A 22917-nucleotide genomic window follows, 5' to 3' on the forward strand; every position below is an offset into this window, starting at 1 on the left:
TCTGCATAGAGACCAGTGTTTGGCCAACAGCATTGATGCTTTGGGCATTTTAATGCGCTAGCCACTGCAAATGTGCTTAGCAGCGCCATGGGCCAAGTTTCTGTCATATGAAAATCCACAACTCATCCACCCTAACTTTTTAGATATGACTCTTGCTTTTGATACAAGTAAGATTATTCAGCTATTCCTCTTGAAATTTCCTGTGATACGTGTGAAACCAGATGCTCGATAAGTCACTTTCACTATCAAACTGGTGATGAAACCAGACGTCAGAAAAGTCCAGTTGTGCTTTGTTTTTGGCTGAAAGCACAAAACGATCACTCAGAAAGTCAAACTACGTTTATATTTGCATAAGCTACCAGGCAGAATAATACTTTTGAAAATAAATACAACCAATAGGTAAAGAAAGAAATAGCATACCTCGCAGACACTCAAAAAAATCCCTCTTTATGAGACAGGCAGTGATGAGGGAAAAGTTTACGTGGCTATCGCAGCAACAACAGCATCATCTCTCAGTTATCTGTAAATAAATTGTTACTTTGCTATCAAAAGCTCTATTTGTCTTGTTGTTTATGTTATTTTGTAAAAGGAAAACATTCATTGGGCTGTAACTAAAGCAAAAAATAGCTGTGTTAAAGTCAGAGTTATGTTTGAAATGTATGTTTTCACAAAAAACTCAATTTCTCTGTTTTTTCATCAGAAATTGGAAAATTGCTCAAACTAAGCTATTTTCTAATGCGAATTTCTAAAGAATGGAGTGTCTAATCTTTCTTTTGGTGGGTTCCATGTTTACATAGCCATAGAACAGAATTTACTGTGGGCCTTGCAAAATCAGTCAAAATCCAGTAAAACGGCCAGGAGCGAAGGGCCTTGCTCCGGTGAAAATGGCTTGGAGTGAATGAGTTAACCTCTATGAAACATAACTTTTGTACATGGGTGTTAGATACACATAAATACTATTCATGCAAATCAAAGAGGGACTTTCTGTGACACAGTATGCAGTAGTGGACCTGCAGCCTAAAATGTATGCTAATTCCTGTTTTTGTTTTCAGACTTCAAGCTCAACCATCTCTACCATCTTCTGTATTATTACTGTATATAAAAGAAACCAGTCATTCTAATAATTACCCTGTCGTTTGTGGGCTACGATCTAAAAGCTCTCTTCCCCTTTGAGGGCCCTTATTTGTTCTTTCTTATTCTTACTGCCAACCCTCAGTCTTCACAGAATTACTGGTCTGAAAGGCACAATGGAACAACCACGAAACAACATCAGACGATTTGGCCCTCCGCCCTTGCATGGTCTCATTCACTCCTTTACAGATACCATCTGGAGGTGTTCCACAACATTTCAGTGACAAAGTGAGCTGCAGCAAACTGATAAAGGGTGAAGGTCTAGCTACTAAGCATCTGAGTAATCCGGAGAGCCATTTGAGGGGATGTTATCTGCCGCAATGGCGCCAACATTTAAGGAAAGGTTTGTGTGACACCGCATTGACCTAATACGCTGAACACAGAAAATACACAAACCTGTGCCTGCATACGGTGCAGGCTGTACGAATAATGCAGTGTTTTTCAACCGGTGTGAAATTGTCCAATATCCATTTTCTTACGTCGTCTAGCGGAGTTGCTATAGGAAGGAAGGAGTAGGTAGAAAGTTCTCGGTCATGTGCAGATGAGCGAGGTATGTTGCTTTCAAAAACTGCTCCAATTTCTAACCATCAGTCACCCTGCTGTCCGCGACAATGTGGAGCCCAGTACATCTAATGTCCATTATTTGATTAGACTCGTCAAGTGTCGATATACACAAAAGTGTCTTTTCTGTTTTGTCCATATGTGACGACCGTTAATCCTCCCCTTGTGTTTTATTCCAACACATTGTCGAGGACAACAGGATGGCTGATGTTTAGAAATCCGAGCAGTTCTTAAACGCGACACAAGCAGCTATCCAAACAGCACCATGGTGCCAAGCAAGCTTAAAGGTCATCTCAAAACGAAACACCCGTCGCTTCAAAACAAGACGATGGAGTATTTTGTTCGCCTTCGTGAAAACACAAACAGGCAACTTTTTTAAAGACAAACTACAAAGGTAAATGAGAAAGCCCTCAAAGCCAAGTAGCTTGTTGCTGAACTTGTTGCTTAATCTAAAAAGTCCCACAAAGTAGGGCTGTCCCAAACGACTAATTTTCTCCCGATTAGTCAGCCGACTATTTTTACGATTAGTCGACTAATCTAATAATTTAAATTTTTTAAATAGTTTTTACTAATTTAGCAATGACATTTTTTATCAATTCACAAAAACATATTGGAACACGTAAATTATTTATTTAAGTACAAATAAAAATAACAAATAAAAAAATAAACGAGTTCAAATGCTGATAGAATTAACTAGTGCAAAAGAATGGAATGTAAACAGATTCAGAACACTGACTCCGCCTTTCCCACATGATTCAAAACAATTCTTAAAAAACACCTAGCATTAATATTATAGTATGGTACGATATATAATAGTATTATAATAATTATAATTCATTGCCAATCAGATTTTTCATAAAGGGTGTCATTTTAAAGGTATTCTTAGTGTAGAATCTGAATTTTGAAGTATGTGGGATTAACTCCAGAAATCGCCATTTATATGAAGAACATGACATGCTTTTATTTTGAAATGTTCACCGGAAGTACGTTCGCTAAACCGTTAACTTCAACTTTACACTCCGCAAAAAATGCACTTTTTGTAATTGCATGTGGTGTCAGTAATAGATTTTTTGGTCATTTTTTTCGTCTGCAAATGCTGTTAACCAGCGATTTTTCATGTTTCAAGTGTCACCTTTTAATCCCAAGTTTGCTTTCACGAGATGACTGCCAATGTTTTATAGCAGGCTAAAGTAAGTTGCCTTTTTCCCCCATTCACCTCAGTGTAGCAGTGCTAACGTTACAGTGTTTTAATATAGATGTGTTTTCTTACTTTATTTAACTCTACAGCGTGTTGATAAGAGAAAGGAACTGGAGTTTCATATGCCATCAGCACGCTCGCACCAATGTATGCACGCACGTGCGCAGCAATAAAAGGCAGCCGTGAAAATTACCGGCCTCATTTTTGTTTGCCGTGCGATAAATGGACTCATTGCATATCGTGAAAGGCTTAGCAACTTCAATAAAACATGTCGTTAGTTAGTTAGATGGACTTACAAACTGGGTGACGGCGCTTTAGGTGTTTATTCACGGCCGTCGTGCAGCCAAGCTTGGCATTGAAGAGACAGGACAAAAGAGTGTACCCTCCTTTGTTTCTTTGAAATAAGTCAATGTTTTAGACACTCTGGTGCACTTTTTTGGCTTTGTGCCGCTTTCCTCGCTTGCATACAGAGCGTCCGACATTCTGAACTTTCCACGCATATATTTTTTTAACCCTTCATTAACCGTCGACGGGATGTTTTGCTCGTCGACGGATTTACGTCATCGATGACGTCGACTATGTCGACTAGTCGGGACAGCTCTACTGCAAAGCCAATGTCAGCGAGATGGTCTGCCCTGATGTGGTTAAAGACATTGCTAAAGTGCCCGTTTGATAATTCTGAGCTTTTCAAGCCTAACTGCAATAAAAAATAAAAACAGAGACTGAGAGCTGTTGAAGAAGAATTCTGCCGGGATATCGACTATGTGTTCATCTTAACAGGCTCAAGTTTCACCCTGAGTAAGTATAAATACTGAAAAATTTCTTTATATTTAAATACACTGTCCAGAAAGTAGTTTTGGAACATTTCTGATTTGTGGGGTGCTGCGAGATTTTCTTCAGCTGCGAGATTTTCTCCAATCAAAAACGTGCTGTGATTCACAAAAGGTTGAAACACACGATCCAAAATAAAAGCTAACATTTTCCTTCTCCTTAACTCATTTTCTCCCAGAAATGTATAAATACGTTCTATTTTTAAATGCTTCATTGTCCCAAAAATGTATTTATACATCTTTTGCGTTTTATTTTTTTTATTTGTTTATTTATTTATTTTACAAGACTGTAGCTTGCGATCTATCTGAGAAACAAAAAACAAGGCTCCAAACCCATTTTAAAGCAATAAAACTGGCCACTGGAGGGCGGTAGCGCATTTTGTTAAGACCCGCAACCTGATTCAACAGCAATGAAAGGCCGGGCAGCACGGTCGTAGCGCTGGCGGCACTATGCCAGGCAGTGGACAACCGAACAAAAAAAACGAGAGGACGCCTGGAATGCCAGGCGCTGGACGACGGAGCAAAACTACTGAGACCACCGTGCAGCTGGCTCGCCAAGCAGACCCCGCATAGATTAAAAAATAATCTATCTTTGTGAGACAGACAACGATGAGGGAAAAGTTTACATGGCAGACGCGCCAACAACGGCGTCATCTCAGCGACAACAGGCGTCATCTCTCAGTAGTCATGTGTAAACAAATTGTTACTTTGCCAAATGCTCTATTTGTCTTGTTCATTATGATATTTTGTAATAGGAAAACATTATTCATATGTTTGGGATGTAACTAATTCAAAAAATAGCTGTGTTAAAGTCAAAGTTATGTTTGAAATGTATGCGTTTACAAAAAGCTGATTTTCTCCGTTTTTTCATCAGAAATTGGAAAATTGCTCAAACTAAGCTATTTCTAAAGAAATTTCTAAAGAATGGGAAAAGATATTAACTTTTTTTTTCTGCTGAAAGAAGAGAGTCCAATCTTTCTTTTGGTGGGTTCCATGTTTATATAGCAATAGAACAGAATTTTCTGTGGGCCTGGCAAGATCAGTCAAAATCCAGAAAAACGGCCGGGAGCGAAAGGGCCTTGCTCTGGTGAAAATGGCTGGGAGTGAATGAGTTAAGAAAGGTAGTGATACCTTGACTTACAAGTTTCGAGATTCAAGCTGTTGTCCTGCAAATTTTCTTTTTTGAATCTTGAGAAAAAAAATTTCTCACTCCCAGTTGAATTTAACTTTAAATCATAACAGTTAGGATACTTGGCAAGCTTAAAGAGCATATGACACGAGAAAAAAAGTCTTAAATGGCATTATTATGTGAATTAGAATCATATTTTGAGACGATTCGACTATATACAACAAGTTAGAAAAGCACAGATGACGAGAATTTAGTCTTTTAATCTGCCGGTTAGCCACGCCTACCATTATAGGGCTTTAGCGTCCCCAACAGGTGGATGACGTCAGCGGTAGACTGGGCTCATCGGTTTTACTATTCAGCGCATTGAGGGGGAATTATTCAGAACGAGGAAAACGCGACGAAGAGAGCCGCAAAATGTCATTGTTTCAGTCTCTCTACTCCAATATTTTTACAGGATATTCTTTTTATCCAAGTATTTTTCCCCAATAGCCATATAAATGGCTTGAGAAGGACCAGTCAGCCCGTCGAGGGGGAACTATTCACAACGAGGAAAACGCGACGAAGAGAGCGGCAAAATGTCATTGTTTCTGTCTCTTTACGTCAATATTTTTACAGGATATTCTTTTTATCCAAGTATTTTCCCCAATAGCCATATCAATGGCTTGAGAAGGACCAGTCAGCCCGTCGAGGGGGAACTATTCACAACGAGGAAAACGCGACGAAGAGAGCGGCAAAATGTCATTGTTTCTGTCTCTTTACTTCAATATTTTTACAGGATATTCTTTTTATCCAAGTATTTTCCCCAATAGCTATATCAATGGCTTGAGAAGGACCAGTCAGCCCGTCGAGGGGGAACTATTCACAACGAGGAAAACGCGACGAAGAGAGCGGCAAAATGTCATTGTTTCTGTCTCTTTACTTTAATATTTTTACAGGATATTTTTATCCAAGTATTTTCCCTAATTGCTAAATAAATGGCATGTTCACGACAAATAACAGTCTTGTGCTGAATGGAATATGAAATAATAAAAATGCATTTATTCAGGACGACATGGCAAAATTACTCCATAATGGTCAAAAATGTCGACTTCACCTTTACTGTCACACCTCCCGAACGATATTTTATGACACCTAAATCGGACATATGTCATTTCCCTTCCCCGGCTTCGGAGAAACCAGAAGCCGTGACAGCTAGCCGACATGCTAACCCGAACCGAGTGATGTTTCAAAGTCTTCGAAGTGGAAAATCACACATAACTATCCTGGATTATTTGACATGACGACCCGGTTGTCAATTGTCTTAGTGGATCGGCAAACCGCCCGGCGGAGAGCAATTTACAGTTCGTTCCCCGGAGGAGGGTGGCTGGATTTGTTGCGCAGCTAACGTGCTGCTGCTAATGACCATTAGGAGAGCTTTTTACATGCCTATCAATGATCAAACGTAAGTAGTCCTTCATTTAAAGGAAGTTTGTAGTGTTTACTTTGTAATCGCTGTATTCGTATTTGACATAATACAAAACAAGATGTTTACTCACTTCCTCGTCAGTCCAATGGTCCAACAGTAAATATCCACGGTGAATGGGAACCTTTTGAAACTCCAAAAAGGCGCATACGCCTCTCCCTCATACAGAATGATTTTTCTGCAGCCATTTGGTTGGCGTGATGCGAAAAATAAACGTATTAATCCGCAAAATCAGCTGAATCCTTCGTCCTCATACACAACAGTACACTGTAGCGTGAAGAGGACGTCTTCTACCGTACACGTCACAGCGCCCTCCTCCTCAATGCAAGACCGAAGCCGGAAGTCACTCATTTTCATGGCGCGGGATTAAAAAAACTAAATAAAAATAGCGATCGCTTCCACACACATCCAAGTGGCCCATATCATTCAGGGGCATAAAATACCGCGCATATTATGAAATAAACATGCTTTTTCGTGTCACAGGCACTTTAATGCTGATACTACACACGTAGAAAGATAATGTAACAATACTCATAGGCATGTACCTTGGCTGTTCTACAAAACAGGACATTTTACTGCAGTAAAAATTGTAAACATCTTCTTTATTATTGTAAAGGGCTGCAATCCAAATATCTCATACTTAATGCAGATCACTCTTATGTTAAAAACTACAGAAAATAGCTTTCTAAGATTTACAGTCAACTCCACATTGTTCATTGACCTGCTTACAAACAGACGTAATACGGGAAAAAGCTCCAGGAGATCAACGTGAACTGTTACCTCATATGGTTTCCCTCTGTTCATTTTCTCTAGTGCATTATCCTCAATAAGGTCATGCTGCTCACGCATGAATTGAAGGCAATCCCAGCTAACTTTGGGCAAGAAGTGAACTAATCCTTGACAGGTTTTCAGTCAATATAGATGACCAAAGAAAAAATCATGCATTGGAAGACCATACAAATTACACAGAGCAAGGATAGAGCCATATATTCAAACTCTAAACCTCAGCTGAGAGGCAGACATGCCAACCACTCGGATGGTCACACAGTCAGCATTTCTTTTGGCGCTCTGTGGTTCATTGAAAAAAGTTACATAAGAGATTTCTTCAGTTTGGAATATTCATCATGCACTGTATAAATTCAACCGGGGCAGGGTAGCGTTTCATGGACGAAACTTCACTTTCACGCTAAAGCAAAATCCTAAATGATCGATAAAATATCTTAAATTAGCCAACGGTATAGCACTGTGGCTCTCAAACTGGGGACCATAATTTTGGTGTCTGCAAAATTAATTGTAAATTATGTCATAGGTTTAAAAAAAATAAATAAAATAAGTGCATAACCAAATTTGGGATAAGGTTGCTAATATAAAAAACAATTACTTTGCAATATACAGTATTAGCTTAAGACCAATTAAAACGTGGCAATATGATTGAAATAGATTATTCTGAAATCCCAGAAGACGGTCATTGTTTTTCATTTAAGAAGATGTGTAACATAACAGGATAAAAGACATTTTTAAACAACACATGGCTAATATTTTCAATTTTTTTTTTTTTTTAAATAATAAAGCCATCTAACCTTTAGGGAAAAGGGCCTTTTTTCCTATAAAACATAGTCTAAAATTTTTAGAGAAGGCATGAATGTCTAATAAACATGGATGACTGTTTTCCCCTCAAAGATGCAGACAAATGACTTTTATTTTGATGTACAATTATGGAGGGATTCCTGGAAATAAATCCTCTCCTGGAAGATCCCCCAGGACCCAGAGCCCCAGTAATACATCTGGTTCCAATTTGGGCAGAATTGGGTGAATTCCCCCAGGTTTTTTTTTTTTTTTTTTAAAATAGCCAACCCTAGAAGGAGTCAAAAATGACTTTTTCGATTGTTAGTAATTTTTCTAAGGCAGAATTTGTAATCCTTTCCCTGAACCACATTTCAAATGTTGTTGCCATTTAATGTATATCCAATGTATGATATCTGACTACCTGTCACAAAGTCACATTTGCTTGATAAGTACAGCGCGAGAGCATCAGTCATGTTGGCAAGAGCTCTAATGGGGATGCACTGTTTAGATTAGGGCAGTAGGAAAATCTGAATCGGGCGCTTTACCTCAAACCCTCAGTGACTGCTGCTGGTTAGCCATGGAGCACATGTACTCAAGAGTAAATAGACTGTCTCTCGTGGTTGATCCACCTGTAAATGATGTCATCGCTCAAACATATCTCTCCTCCAAACATGTCACATCCACTTGATTGAGCTACTTTCAAACTGTACGGCTCATTAAATAAACACACATTGTCCATATAAGGAGCCACTGCTCAGTCTGATACAACTCCAAAGAGATGCCAGAAGGTCGAGTAACTTTACTAGAAACCTTTGTAAGCGTATTGAAGACTATCGTGTTCAGTTGTTAACCAAAAGATGACTTGCACATTAAGATTGTCCACCTCCAGATGAAAACCATTTAGTGACTGGAAGTAAAAAGCATTCCTCAACAGGGAGCTGGAAAGAATTAGTATTCACTGTGGAATAATCACGCTCCAGTAAGAGGACAGTGTCACTCACCCAGTTGAATATAATCGCTTCTAGGTTAAAAAAATTAAAAAAAGGGAAAATCTAAAAGTCCACTTTCCTCACAATGAGGAGAGAAGAGTCATACCACAGTGTCAGCATCACACTTTTGGTTGCTGGTCATGTGGCGTCTGCTGTGCTTGCACTGATGCCAATTTAAACCTGGTGTCAAAATCCTCACCGGCACTTAGCAAAACGTTAATCTAGTCTTTCTTCGAGATCAAAAAATTCAAAGTGAACTCATTCATTGCCATTGACAGCAAAAGACGTTCAACCCATTTGAACTGGGAGTGGGTGGTAGGTGAAAAAATGAGTAGCAACACAATTGTAGTCTTCATGATGACTGGCTGGATTTGAATGATCACGTTTCAGCGACATTGACGGTTCATCAGTAGTCAACGAGTTAATGAAATAACATTAAAGCTGTTAGAACAGTAGGAAGGTTGTCGATCTTCTTCCTTAGTTTCAGCCTTTTAAGTGGAAATATGCCAAAGTTACTGAGTGGTCAACGTAAAAACATTTCATTATTAGAGCGGTTCTGGTTCATCTATCACCATCAATGAGTTAATTTTGTAAGGTTAATTTCCCCAAACTAGCCTTGCAAGCAAGACGGTAATTCCTGATTCATTGATATCATGCAGTGCAATCTTGCAAACCTTAACTGTACAACCACTTGGACTGATGTTCGAGCCAATCTAGAGAAAGCAGCGGGGGCTGCAGACGTGAAGTCGTGCAAGTTTTGCAGGAAATGTACTTAATTTCTTCATTAAAAGAAGATGAAAGAACGTCACGAAAAGCTTAATGTTAATTGGTCGACTTCTGATGGCAAGCCAATCAGGAGAAAGAGGCGGGAGTTGCAGATGTGACCAGAAAGAAAACTATTTGCTTAATTATGATGGGGTTTTTTGTAGATAAGCGTATTTCAGACAAAACTTGGGAAATTGATCTAATTTCCTCATTAAAAGAGGAGCAAAGAACATCACTACAAGCTTTTTTGACGGGAAAGGATGTTTTCAAGAGTGTGACGAGAAGAACCATCGTCCAGTCAGCAGCAATGTATATTTTGAAAGTTCCACCCATAAAACGGGTCTCGATTTGATCGTTCCCAGATTGTTATGTGGAATATATTCGTAGCGGATATATGGAACAATCAATGTAGCGTGCCAGGTTAGCTCCATAACCCAAAGATCCCACATGTGACAAAAAAAAAAAAAAAAAATTCTCATAACAAGGCCAATCATCGGCCAAGTCTTTTGGCCCTTTAAAAAAGGGGGAGACATTTCTCAATTGGCAAGTCTTCTGAGTAGGACACCCAGAAGATTCATTACTTTGTTGGCTCAAAAAATAGGGCAAATATGCTTTTGGCCATCTGCCATAGAGAGCCAGATAAGCGAAAGGCAACAAAATATTTGTTCAACTGCCAGACAAGTACTGCATTCAAAAAGTCTCCACAGTACTGGCATGCATTGGAAATGACGACGCAGCAGATCTCGGAGAACAACTTTATGACAACTTTATGAACTCAGAAATAAAACATGCACACTTGAATGATTCACAAGACATGTGACAGCCAATTGGTGACCTAAGCGTAACCAACACTGACGGGTTTACCCCTCATCCACCAGCTTCTTTTTCCAATGGGCTTAAGAAAAAAAGTCCCTGATATCCACTAAAGATGGCCCAGAGCAGCAATGCAAGATTAGATAAGCTCAGTGAGCCTGCACATCATTACTTGCAACCTAATGCTACTTTTCCATTGCATAGTGCCAGCTCAGCTTGGTTAAGAGTGGTCGATTTTCCACCTCAAAATGTCGGTTGGGCATGATAAGGAGATTAGTTCTATTTGACAAGTGACTGGGAGCATAAAATGGACTTCTGCACCAAAGGTAGAGACTACAGTAGTCTTTGCAGTGCTCACAGCAACAAAGTTAGCCAACAATAACATGAGCATTTAGGCTAGGTTCATACCGCAGCTTTTTAATGCACAGTTCCAAATTTTTGTCTTATCTGTCTTTTTGGTGTGCCCGCTCAGACTGCAGTTGTCCATTGAGCCCGTTAAAGTATCACACAAGCCCAGTAATTCGCAGTCCAAGATGCTCTGAGCAAACTGACCCGCATGTGCAGGAGCATCAAAACAAATGCTGGCTCAATGTCATGTGATCATATTTTGATTTCCAAAAAGAGGACACAAATAACAGACATAAACAATCCCACTTTAGTCTGCGGGATGACGCACACACGTACAGACAGTTTGTCCTTAATCTCGGCCGTGTAAGCAATCTTGAAAAATTGCTCATTTGGAGCACAGAAAGAAAACCGAGCATTCTCAGGCTTATTTATCCTTGCCCCCCCCCCCATTTCATTATTTTTATGACTGTCATAAGGCTTCTTCCCTAAAAGCCGTGTTAAAGCTAGGCGCTAACGCTAATGCACAGCTCCATCGCTACCATAGTGCACTGTCTCTCTCACTCTTTGCTGACGTAATTGCTGCATGAATTATGATTTGGGGGACTTGACAGTTCAGACTGCAGCCACTATCTGGAAACATGTAGCCGAATTCTGATTTTAACCACATACGAAAGTGACCTAGATCGGATTTGAAATGGTCAAATTTTATGCAACTTTTCCCGTTCAGACAAGTTAATGCCTCAGTCATGTCGGAAAAACACGAAAAAAAATGTCATTTGTGCATTAAGACCTGCGGTATGAACCTAGCCTTTTTTTTTTCATTTCAAGCCAAAATATGTCACTGCAGCCAAAAGCCTGGTAGACACAAATATTTTTCAAATCTTAAGATTGTTTATGCGTCAGACCAGGGGTCCCCAACGACCTGGCCGCTGACCGGTACCGATCCGTGGCGTATTTGGTACCGGGCCGCCCAGAAATAATAATTTATTAACGAATGCGTTCTGGCCGATTGACTTTGGCCTGTGCCGCTTACTACACCAATATCCCTGTCTACTCTAGATATACAACTACAGAATAGGAGGTCGTCATAGAAATGCACTGATTCGACTGTTAGCAGTACATCTTGTTTTGTATATCTATGTGCGCTTGGCCTCGATAATAATGTATGACGTAGGTCGTCCAATCACATTTGTTCCCGGAAATAATTATCCCCCACACTAGAATGACTGAAAAACACGTCTTCGGACAGATTTTTTACGGGGAAAAGGGAACCTCACGAGCCAGAAGATTAGCCTACAACCTCGAAGAAAACAAAATCTATGCTACTTCCCAATTACTTAAGACCCATGAACTGCAAAGGAGTGGATTCGTGACCCATAAATGAAAAAAACCAAGTGATCCGAGCAACTCTGTGCAACAGGAATATCAGCTTGTAGAGATCACAAATCACGGCGACCTTAAACGTACATTTGAGACAACAGCTCTACCGAGGTTCTGGATTAAAGTCATTTCGGAATATCCTGACATCGCTAGGAGAGCACTGAAACAAACGAAACAAGCTCAGGCCTCCCACTGATTCAGCGGGTGAGTTGTATTTTCCCTGCACTTAACACGACGGGGCTAAAAACAAATATTATTTTATATTTGCTGTGTTTTTCTGCCGCACATTGCCAGTGTTCTGACAAATTTTGCATGCGTGTAACGCCATGTTAGCTGCACACAACAACTGCACGCAGCTCTCTCACTTAACGACTTCGCTGTGTGTTGCTAAGCATTAATTTACGCCATTTTTGTGTTGCACATGTATGTTTATGATGTAAGTAGTTTTTTAGCACCGTTGGATAACATTGAGAGTCCAACTGAATATAAAAGAGGGCTTTGTTCACCGCCACAGAAGCTTTGGGAGCAAAATTTTATAAGGGTGCAAAATTTGACAGTATACCGGTCCGTGAAAAAAAAAAGACCCAAATCACACCGATCCGTGGTGCAAAAAAGGTTGGGGACCCCTGCTTCAGACCCCACACACACAGCTGTAAAATCAATAGCGTACCACACGAATGCTATTTTTAGATCATACGTCGCCATCTTAACCCGGAAGTAGGTCAACATAGACACGCCCTCGCATACAAATCATGACTCCTTTTTTCTGCCGGCAATCTTTCAAAAAAGAACATGCCGAGTAAACACTGCTGCTATGGAACTTGTAGAAATGACTAGACATTACGACATATGCAGGATGTTTTCTTCATACGTTTCCCGAAGGCAAAAATCTGAGGAAAAATTGTGAAGAATGGATAGACTTGTGCGGACTTCAAAAGACCAGTTTAACGCCAGCAAGGTGAAACTATTCACCTTCATATGCAATAAACATTTTGTTGGGGGCCATGGTCTACAGAGGACGAAGAGGTAAGCCATTTTGATATTTTTACATATTTTTTAGCGTGGTGTTTTGCCGTGCTGCTTCCGTCTGACAATAATCTGAAAAAAATGAAAATGGTATCTGACTGCCACTGTTGTTGCCTTTTCTGTTGTAAAAAAAAAACTTTAGTAATGGGGAAGTGTAAATAAATTATAGATTTAAGATTTGTTATTAATGAAAAAATTAAATGTGTTTGTTGGCTGTCACTGAGTAGCATTTGCGATCGCTACACAAAAATAGCAATGTAAATTACCCCCAAGAACGGTCAGAGACGTAAGACAACCAGAGGATATAATATATAAGAAAGACAGGGCATATGGTGGTAAAGGATAGATTGTTGAAACAGGAGAATGTCATTGTCAGTGGCGTAAGGCAATGCACACAATAAAAAGGTGTTGATGAAAAAGCTAAGTCTGGATCAGGTCGGCTCTTTTTCCCGTATTTTTCAGCCCTAAACACTCAAGCCATCTCTTTAACTGAACATCTTTACCTGTGAATTTGGCACCAGGGACATCATTTTTGTACAGAATTGGTAGGTTTAGCTCAGTAAACATCTCATTTGTAAACTATTTCCATGCATTAACTAATAGGGACAAAAGGATTATTGACCCGCCTAGCAACAATTGCTAACGTCATGAATATTAATGAGCAAAAGTGATGTGTTGCTTGTGGTACGCCATTGTATGTGGCTGGCAATGAATGATCATGATTCATTCAAAATGAATTGTACATCTATCGCTTTTCAATGGTAGCCAATGAGTTAAAAAAACCTCCATGTAAATAATAGGGAAAAAATAATTGGCTTGTTCTGAGCATATGTACAGTATAACATGGTTGGATGAGGTAGAGTGAGATATTCAATTAAGACTATTTTATAAAAATATGAAAAATAGCAAGGACTAATTTGCTCCACCTATTCTTTTGGAAAACCGTCTAGCGTATGTGATTCACTGCTTATTCTTCTAACTTTGCTAAAAAGGTTATTGTAACAGGGTTACAAGCAGGTAGTGGGCCACATGTTGCATATATAATAATTTTCTGTTTATTTAGATAAACCTTTCTCTTAGTTACAAGAGATGGCAATGAAACAAATTATATCTAAAATATATATTTTTAACATATATATGTATATATATATTTTTTTTTTTTTTACAGTTTTTATATTAAAATAAAGAATTTTAGGGAGATCACCAAGCTTGATTCTCTTAGATTTTTGGGAATTGGTTTCCTATAAATAAATTTACTCAGAAATTGCATGCTCTAATATTGAGTATGTGGATTATTTAAAATTTGAAGGGAGAGATGTAAAATGTCCTCCAATTCTAGAATGGCAAATTGTCCCTTTTAGCCGTGTATCTTCAAATGCAACAAGTAACTTCATGTTCCTTCGATACGTCAAATACCTGAGGTCATGTAAATCTGGGTGAGTTTGAAAACTTCTGACATTAATATTCATGAATCAAACTTTAAATGATATCTAGGAGGATCAGGAAAAAAAGAAGCCACAGCCTCACACAGTTGAATTATTTTCTTCACAAAGAGGGATTTTTTTTTCATGTGTTTTATATTTCTTTTAGTAGTATGATTATTAAATAAATATGTCAAGCTTGGCATCTGTTAAATTATTTCAAGTACAAGATTTGCAGAGCCATCGCCAAAAGGAAATCACAATACTGAAAAAGCATTTTTTTTAAAAAATCTTTGTGCCTGTATGTGGTTTGGACATTGGCTGTGCAGCCACGTTGCAGCTCTGCTAAAATCAGCAGAGAGAAGAACAGGCTGAGGGATGTGACAAAGGGCACTGAGGACTCCAGATGAAAGATATTTTGGGTAAAAATTCAACAACAATGTTTAATTTAACAAGCAACACACATAATAGAAATTTTCGATTTGGGCCATGACCCCATTATAAATGTTGAAAAATGATTTTTTCATGTGCAGTGTTACTGAGCTTCCGTCTCGTCTTGCATGTGTTTAGTTGGTGACTGATCTATTTCCACAACATTTGTGAAGAGTCCTTACCGTTTATGTTCATAGCAGGCAACACCACAGACATCTTAGGGCGACTTCCTTTATTGTGGTTGGTGGCAGGAAGTAGCAGATGATCCTGAGAACCAACAAAAGGTGGTTATGGAAAGTATTCAAATGGTATTATCCTTTTAAAAATTAGAGGCTTCTCATTGTAGGGTGCTGAAAAGATCCCTGTGGTAAATAATGTTCATTTCTTAGAAATGTCACAAACTGAGTCCAATTTCCACACTGGAGCCTATAACCTATAATCAAGATGATCTTCGCAAGGCACTTTTGTGTCCTTCATTTCCAAGAGATGAAAATGGCAAAGTGATTCATTTATGACATGGTGGTAAGACTAAAACAGGTTTTAACGAGTTTTAGTGCAAATCCTTGCGACTAAAAAACAGCAACAGGTAGTTTATCAATGTAGTTTATCAATGACTTGAACTGCGGATTGATATAGTATGACACAATATGACATCAGTGAGAAGAATACTACAGGATACTAGGTTTGAGGGATGCCAATATTTCATGTATGCCACAACCACATTTGTCAACGAGCCCAAATATCAGACCAGTATATGAAAACCACACCAAACATAACATTCGTCAGCAATAAATCCTCTTTCATGACAAGTGGGCTTGGCTTTTGGTATAATTTAGTATTTAGCGAAGCCTCATAAAAACACCCCAAAAATCTTTTCTTAAGACGTATACTGGAAATCTTTCTGTTCTTCTTTGTCTTTCGACTTGTCCATTATGGCAATAATTGGCAACCAACACGTTAAAGGGGCATGAAAAGTTTCTTATGTGCATCCAAGTTGAAAGAATCTACTTTATTACCCTGAAAACCACAATTTCTTATGCGTAATAGTGGAGGAAACCTCAATTTAAAAAAAAAACACACACAAAAAAACTGCATTTCCATGAAGTGGTCGCCCTTAGTCATGGTAGCCGTTTTATACATACAATACTATTTTAGCCAATCAAATGTGAGTATTCCAAATAGCCCAATCCTCCTCACTAAGACTATAATACCCATTACCACGTGCACCTGTGTTCAAGTCTATCAGTGGGTACAATGCTATATTCATGCTTCAGATAAATTCTGTTTTCTATGCCCATATAAAACAAGTATCAGATTTTTTTTTTAATGCCGTATGAACGGTCCAGTTCCAATTTCTTTTTATATCTGCTGATGGTATGAGGATAAAATCAGATGTGTATCCGATACCTCTGCAATATGAATGCATATTTTCATGAATGTGCCCTATAAATCATCAACAGGTGAAATATGTCACCAGTGTTTAACAAAACAACTAGCAGACAAAGCTGTAGAAAATATCTTTTCCTTCTTAATACTACGGATGTCCCCTATTACATATTTTTGCACTCTGAGTCTGAGTCACCTGATTTTGAGAATCTCCAGATACAGAGTCCCGATCCGAAACAGAAAAAGTTTAATGTTAAACATGTTACAGTACTGTACTGTTTACAATACTGCCTCTTCCGCTTTTTCGGGGAATGTTGGGGAGTATAAAACGTATACAGTGGGGCAAAAAAGTATTTAGTCAACTACCAATTGTGCAAGTTCTCCTACTTGAAAAAATTAGAGAGACCTGTAATTATCAACATGGGTAACCATGAGAGACAGAATGTGTGAAAAAAAAAACTGAAAATCACATTGTTTGATTTTTAAAGAATATATTTCCAAATTAGAGTGGAAAATAAGTATTTGGTCACCTACAAACAAGCAAGATTTCTGGCTGTCAAAGAGGTCTAACTTCTTCTAACGTGGTCTAACGAGGCTCCACTTGTTACCTGTATTAATGGCATCTGTTATAACTCATTATCGGTGTAAAAGACACCTGTCCACAACCTCAGTCAGTCACACTCCAAACTCCACTATGGCCAAGACCAAAGAGCAGTCGAAGGACACCAGAGACAAAATTGTAGACCTGCACCAGGCTGGGAAGACTGAATCTGCAATACGTAAAACGCTTGGTGTAAAGAAATCAACTGTGGGAGCAATTATTAGAAAATGGAAGACATACAAGACCACTGATAATCTCCCTCGATCTGGGGCTCCATGCAAGATCTCACCCCGTGGCGTCAAAATGATACCAAGAACGGTGAGCAAAAATCCCAGAACCACACGGGGGGACCTAGTGAATGACCTACAGAGAGCTGGGACCACAGTAACAAAGGCTACTATCAGTAACACAATGCGCAGCCAGGGACTCAAATCCTGCACTGCCAGACGTGTCCCCCTGCTGATGCCAGTACACGTCCAGGCCCGTCTACGGTTCGCTAGAGAGCATTTGGATGATCCAGAAGAGGACTGGGAGAATGTGTTATGGTCAGATGAAACCAAAATAGAACTTTTTGGTAGAAACACAGGTTATCATGTTTAGAGGAGAAAGAATACTGAATTGCATCCGAAGAACACCATACACACTGTGAAGCATGGGGGTGGAAACGTTGGAGCTGTTTTTCTGCAAAGGGACCAGGACGACTGATCTGTGTAAAGGAAAGAATGAATGGGGCCATGTATCGAGAGATTCTGAGTGAAAATTTCCTTCCATCAGCAAGGGCATTGAAGATGAGACTTGGCTGGCTGGGTCTTTCAGCATGACAATGATCCCAAACACGCAGCCAGGTCAACAAAGGAGTGGCTTCGTAAGAAGCATTTCAAGGTCCTGGAGTGGCCTAGCCAGTCTCCAGATCTCAACCCCATAGAAAATCTGTGGAGGGATTTGAAAGTCCGTGTTGCCCAACGACAGCCCCAAAACATCACTGCTCTAGAGTAGATCTGCATGGAGGAATGGGCCAAAATACCAGCAACAGTGTGTGAAAAGCTTGTGAAGAGTTACAGAAAACGTTTGGCCTCCGTTATTGCCAACAAAGGGTACATAACAAAGTATTGAAATGAACTTTTGGTATTGACCAAATACTTATTTTCCACCATGATTTGCAAATAAATTCTTTAAAAATCAAACAATGTGATTTTCTGTTTTTTTTTTTCTTCTCCACATTCTGTCTTTAATGGTTGAGAAGTACAGGCCTCTCTAATATTTTCAAGTGGGAGAACTTGCACAATTAGTGGTTGACTAAATACTTATTTGGCCCACTGTATGTTTCCTCTGGCAATGCAATTGTATTTGTGAATAATTTTGTTAGTTTTTAGCCCTTAAAAACATATATTTAAATCTTTTTTTTTTTTTCAAATTAAAAACCCGATCCTTTTCACCAGATTCCGATCCTCTAAAAAATAGTGCGATTGGCCCGATTTCCGATCACGTGATCGGATATGGGACATCCGTACTTCATACCGTATGTGACACTATTAGATTATAAAATGTTGACTCTGTTAACCTAAAATCATCAACAGTGCCTCAAATCATGACAACTGAAATCTCCCCAAGGGACCATATTTACTTCCGTAAAGGCTGCAACACATGACGACGTGTCACATGTGGCGCAGTGCGCATGTGTACAATGTCATAGACACATTCCTGTCACACATTTCTGTGATTAAAAAAAAAAAAAAAAAAAAACACTCAAAAAAAAATCTAAATTGGGTGTAACACCACAAAATGGCTGCGCCCGTAAGCATCCTTGTATTTTTTGTGTTTTAACATTATTGCTTCATTATCAAAGGTTAAAGAAATTCACCATTTGCATACTTGAATATTTTTAGCAACAGTCTTTTACATGAAAGTCATTTATACTAGGTATAAACTCAGTTTTAATAAGGTATTTAAAGAACTTACATTTTTTTAGTGGCCTTCTCTTCTTAAACCTTTGCTTTTAATTTTTCATAACTCTAGTGAATACAGTGGTATGAAAAAGTATCTGAACCTTTTAGAATTTCTCACATTTCTGCATAAAATCACTAACAAATGTGATCCGATCTTTGTCAAAATCACACAGATGAAAACAAAGTGTCTGCTTTAACTAAAACCACCCAAATGTTTATAGGTTTTCATATTTTAATGTGGATAGCATGCAAACAATGACAAAAATGGGAAAATAAGTGAACACCCTGCCTAAGGAGACTTAAAAAGCAATTGAAACAAATATTTACCAAACATTTTAAGTCAGGTGTGTGCCCAGTCACTGATGAGTGGTTTAAAGCTGCCCTGCCCACTATAAAACACACAACGGGTATGAAATGTCTTGATAAGAAGCATTTTCTGATGTGCATCATGGCTCGGTCAAAAGAGCTGTCTGAAGACTTGCGATCAAGGATTGTCGATTTGTATAAAGCTGGGAAAGGATACAAAAACCTCTAAAAGTCCGGATGTTCATCTATCGACAGTCAGAGAAGTTGTCTACATATGGAGTTTGGACCTGTTGCTTCTCTCCCAAGGAGTGGCTGTCCACCAAAGATGACGTCAAGAGTTCAGCGCAGAATACTCAGTGAGGTAAAAAAAAAGAGCCCTAGAGTGACTGCCAAGGACTTAGAGAAATCACTGGCACAGTCCAATATCTCTGAGCACACATCAACTACATGTAAAACAATGGCCAAAAGTGGTGTTCATGGGAGGACTAAAAAAAGCATTGTTGCTCATTTGGACAACTCATTAATGGAAGAATGAATTCGAAAGTTTATCAGGATGTTTTGCAGGAAAACCTGAGGCCGTCTGTCAGACAGTTGAAGCTAAAGAGAGGATGGATGCTTCAACAAGACAATGACAGAAAACACAGAAGTAAATCAACTTCAGAATGGATTTAGAATAAAATACATGTTCTGGAGTGGCCAAGTCAAAGTCCAGACTTGAACCCAATTGAGATACTGTGGCATGACCTAGAGACAGCGATTCATGCCAGGCATCCCAGGAATCTGACTGAACGACAGCAGTTTTGTGAAGACGAATGGGCCAAGATTAGTCCTGATCGATGTGTAAGACTGATCTGCAGCTACAGGAGGAGTCTGGTTGAAGTTATTGCTGTCAAAAAGGGGGGTGGGAGGGGGCACAAAATATTAAATGTGATGGTTCACTTAGATTTCCCCCTTCTGTCATTGTTTGCATACTTTCCTCATTAACATATAAATGTTTGGGTGGTTTTAGTTAAAGTAGACACTGTTTGGTCATCTGTGTGATTTTGACAAAGATCAGATCACATTTGATGGGGATTTTATGCAGAAATGGGAGAAGTTCCAAAAGGTTCAGATACCCTTTCATACCAGTGTAACTTAAAAGACTACACGATTGAATCACTGTATTCCATGTTTGTTTTAACTTGGGATAATTTGATATGCTATAATGAATAAATGTGAGTTTTTATGCTGTTGAATTGGAAACCATCAAGGTCATTCCAGAGCAATATATAATAATAAGGGTATAATCTTCAAAACTGCCTGACTGTTTGCACAAAAATATGCTCAGTGGCCCCTCAATTACTTTTATGTCTCTAAATGAGTGTTTTCATATCACCCAAATGACTGTGAGCAGCAAAAATCAAGTGTTTTAATGAATATGCGGTTAAAATTCAAGCTTTGACATATGATTGTGGCAAACAAGACACTAAGAAAACGCTGGACGCCACCAATGGGAGTATTAAATGCCTCAAAATGAGAGGTTGTACAGTGTAAACATTACTGCTCATCATCAAGTGACTTTTAGTGAGACAAACTGACATAAGACCTCCAGCCTCCATGGCAACAGATACGTTTTCCTTGAAACATTATGGATAAGACCCTCGAGTGAGTGTTTCCACCACGTCACCTCAATACAGCCTAACATAAAACTGCAGGTGCCATAACACAAAAATTATGAGTACTTCAATTTTCTGGCCTTGTGGAGAGGTACATTTTCCATCACATCACCTTATTTCACGCTCAACTGAAGGCCACAGGTGCTCGTTTATCTGCATAGCGCTTAGTGTAATCTGGGTTTCCACAGGAACGGGTCAGAACAAGATGAACAATGAACTGAAACTGCTGGTGAGGGCAAAAAGATATCACCTCGCCACAAGTCAAAATTAATCATGATTGCCTTCAAATTCAATCCAGAACCTTGGCTAGCCTTGTAATCACATCATATAGAATGCATAGGGAAAAAGCTACCATACAATGAATACGTAAATCAAGGACCCAGGAAAAAAACATACAGGCAAATAAAACTTGCACAAGAACAGTTTCACACATATTCACACAACAAACCATCCCAGTATGGAGCAATATAAATATTAGAGCTGCAGCTATCGATTATTTTAGTAGTCGATTAATCGATTAACTAGTTTGTTCGATAATCGAGTAATCGGATAAAGAACATGAAAAATTAAAATACCCGAGCTGAGCCTCAAACGGTATAAAAAAAAAAAAATCTATGTACAACAAAAGAGCAATTGGCTAACTTACATTGCAAAATTCCGCTCGCTTAAATGCTGTAAAATGCTAAAGTTTTTTTTTTTTTGCCAAATGGTTCAGACACATATTCCCATAAAAAATGGCTAAATATACCTATAAAGTATAAACTAAATTATGAATGCATTAAGAAACATTAGTTTAAACAAAAACTTAGCTTACGCTGGTCTTAACAGGGAGCAGTTGGATTCCGCCATGTGAAATGAGGCAGACCAGAGAGTGGTGTATCCACCCTAATCAATAAAACTAAATGCAAACACAAACTCTTTCAAAATAAACAATTACAACGCCACTTTAATTAAACGAATACTCGAAGCAACAAGATTGAATTCGAACATTTTTTTCTAATCGAATACTCGAGTTAATCGATTAATCGTTGCAGCTCTAATATATTTTGTTTTAATTGGCAAACTCTTTGGGTCAAGGTAAAAAATAGTGCGAATGCCAAATGGATCGCTGTCAATGGTTTACAGTAAAGTGGGAAATCCAAACACAAAATGACAACTGCAGGACACTTGTTGCATTTTCTTTACACAATGAATCAATAGGGTCTCTATGAATATCCTTCTGGGAAGAAAGGGCAGTGCTAAAACCCCAAGTAATCAAAGTTCTTTTATTGAAAGTGATGTCCAGGTTTGAATGTCAGTGGGGAGAAAATCAGAAACAGGCCCTATGTCTCAACAGAGGTAAAGAAGCCTAATGAAAAAAGGCAGAGACAATGCGAAATGACATGTAGTGGTGCATAAAACCTCAAAACATGCACCTCATGACTGGAAATGGCTGAGAAAAAAAAGCACTGGACAGGCATAGTTACACATGTGGGTGTAAGCATATTATCCCATCTGACGCATGGACTCAAATCAAATTTTTATGTTGAGGAACAGACCTATTACACACTATTCATGATTCAATCATTATGCCCCATTTTTCTTTGTCACTTCATGAACAGTTTACACGAAAAGTCTAATTTAAAAGGATCTGGCAGTAAATCAGTGTTGGGCTGTGAAAACTTTATAGACTTTTTACATAACAAGTGACATTATGTCAGACTCAGTTTTGTGAGAATGTAAATCCAAACTTACCCTGCGGAAAGACACGATGTAAAATGTGTCACCTCTTCGATTCATCTCAGCAAAGAAGTCACTATATGAGTGAGGAGGTTTGTAGTACACCTGCAGCTCACTGCCAGGGGTCCTTAAAAACAAAAACAACAAGTCAGAAAGACGGTAATAAAGGTCATACATCCAATTTTGTCCTCAGAGTAAGCTGGATTCATGGATCCACATAAAAAAACACACCAATAGACAATGTTCTTTAACT

At 38.8% G+C, this 22917-nt stretch overlaps 1 protein-coding gene across 1 annotated transcript in view; it reads right to left on the bottom strand.

Moving 5' to 3' along the window:
- Positions 1-22917, bottom strand: part of atf6 (activating transcription factor 6) — a 72788-nt gene that overhangs the window by 5255 nt on the left and 44616 nt on the right. Inside the window, exons 14-15 of the mRNA XM_057841050.1 lie at positions 22680-22791; positions 15234-15318 (exon numbers count right to left, since the gene is read on the bottom strand). Coding sequence (XP_057697033.1) covers positions 15234-15318; positions 22680-22791 — 197 coding nt within the window. The remainder of the gene's footprint in view (positions 1-15233; positions 15319-22679; positions 22792-22917) is intronic.

The sequence above is a fragment of the Corythoichthys intestinalis genome, chromosome 7 (genome assembly GCF_030265065.1).
Source record: "Corythoichthys intestinalis isolate RoL2023-P3 chromosome 7, ASM3026506v1, whole genome shotgun sequence".
NCBI classification, from domain to species: domain Eukaryota; kingdom Metazoa; phylum Chordata; class Actinopteri; order Syngnathiformes; family Syngnathidae; genus Corythoichthys; species Corythoichthys intestinalis.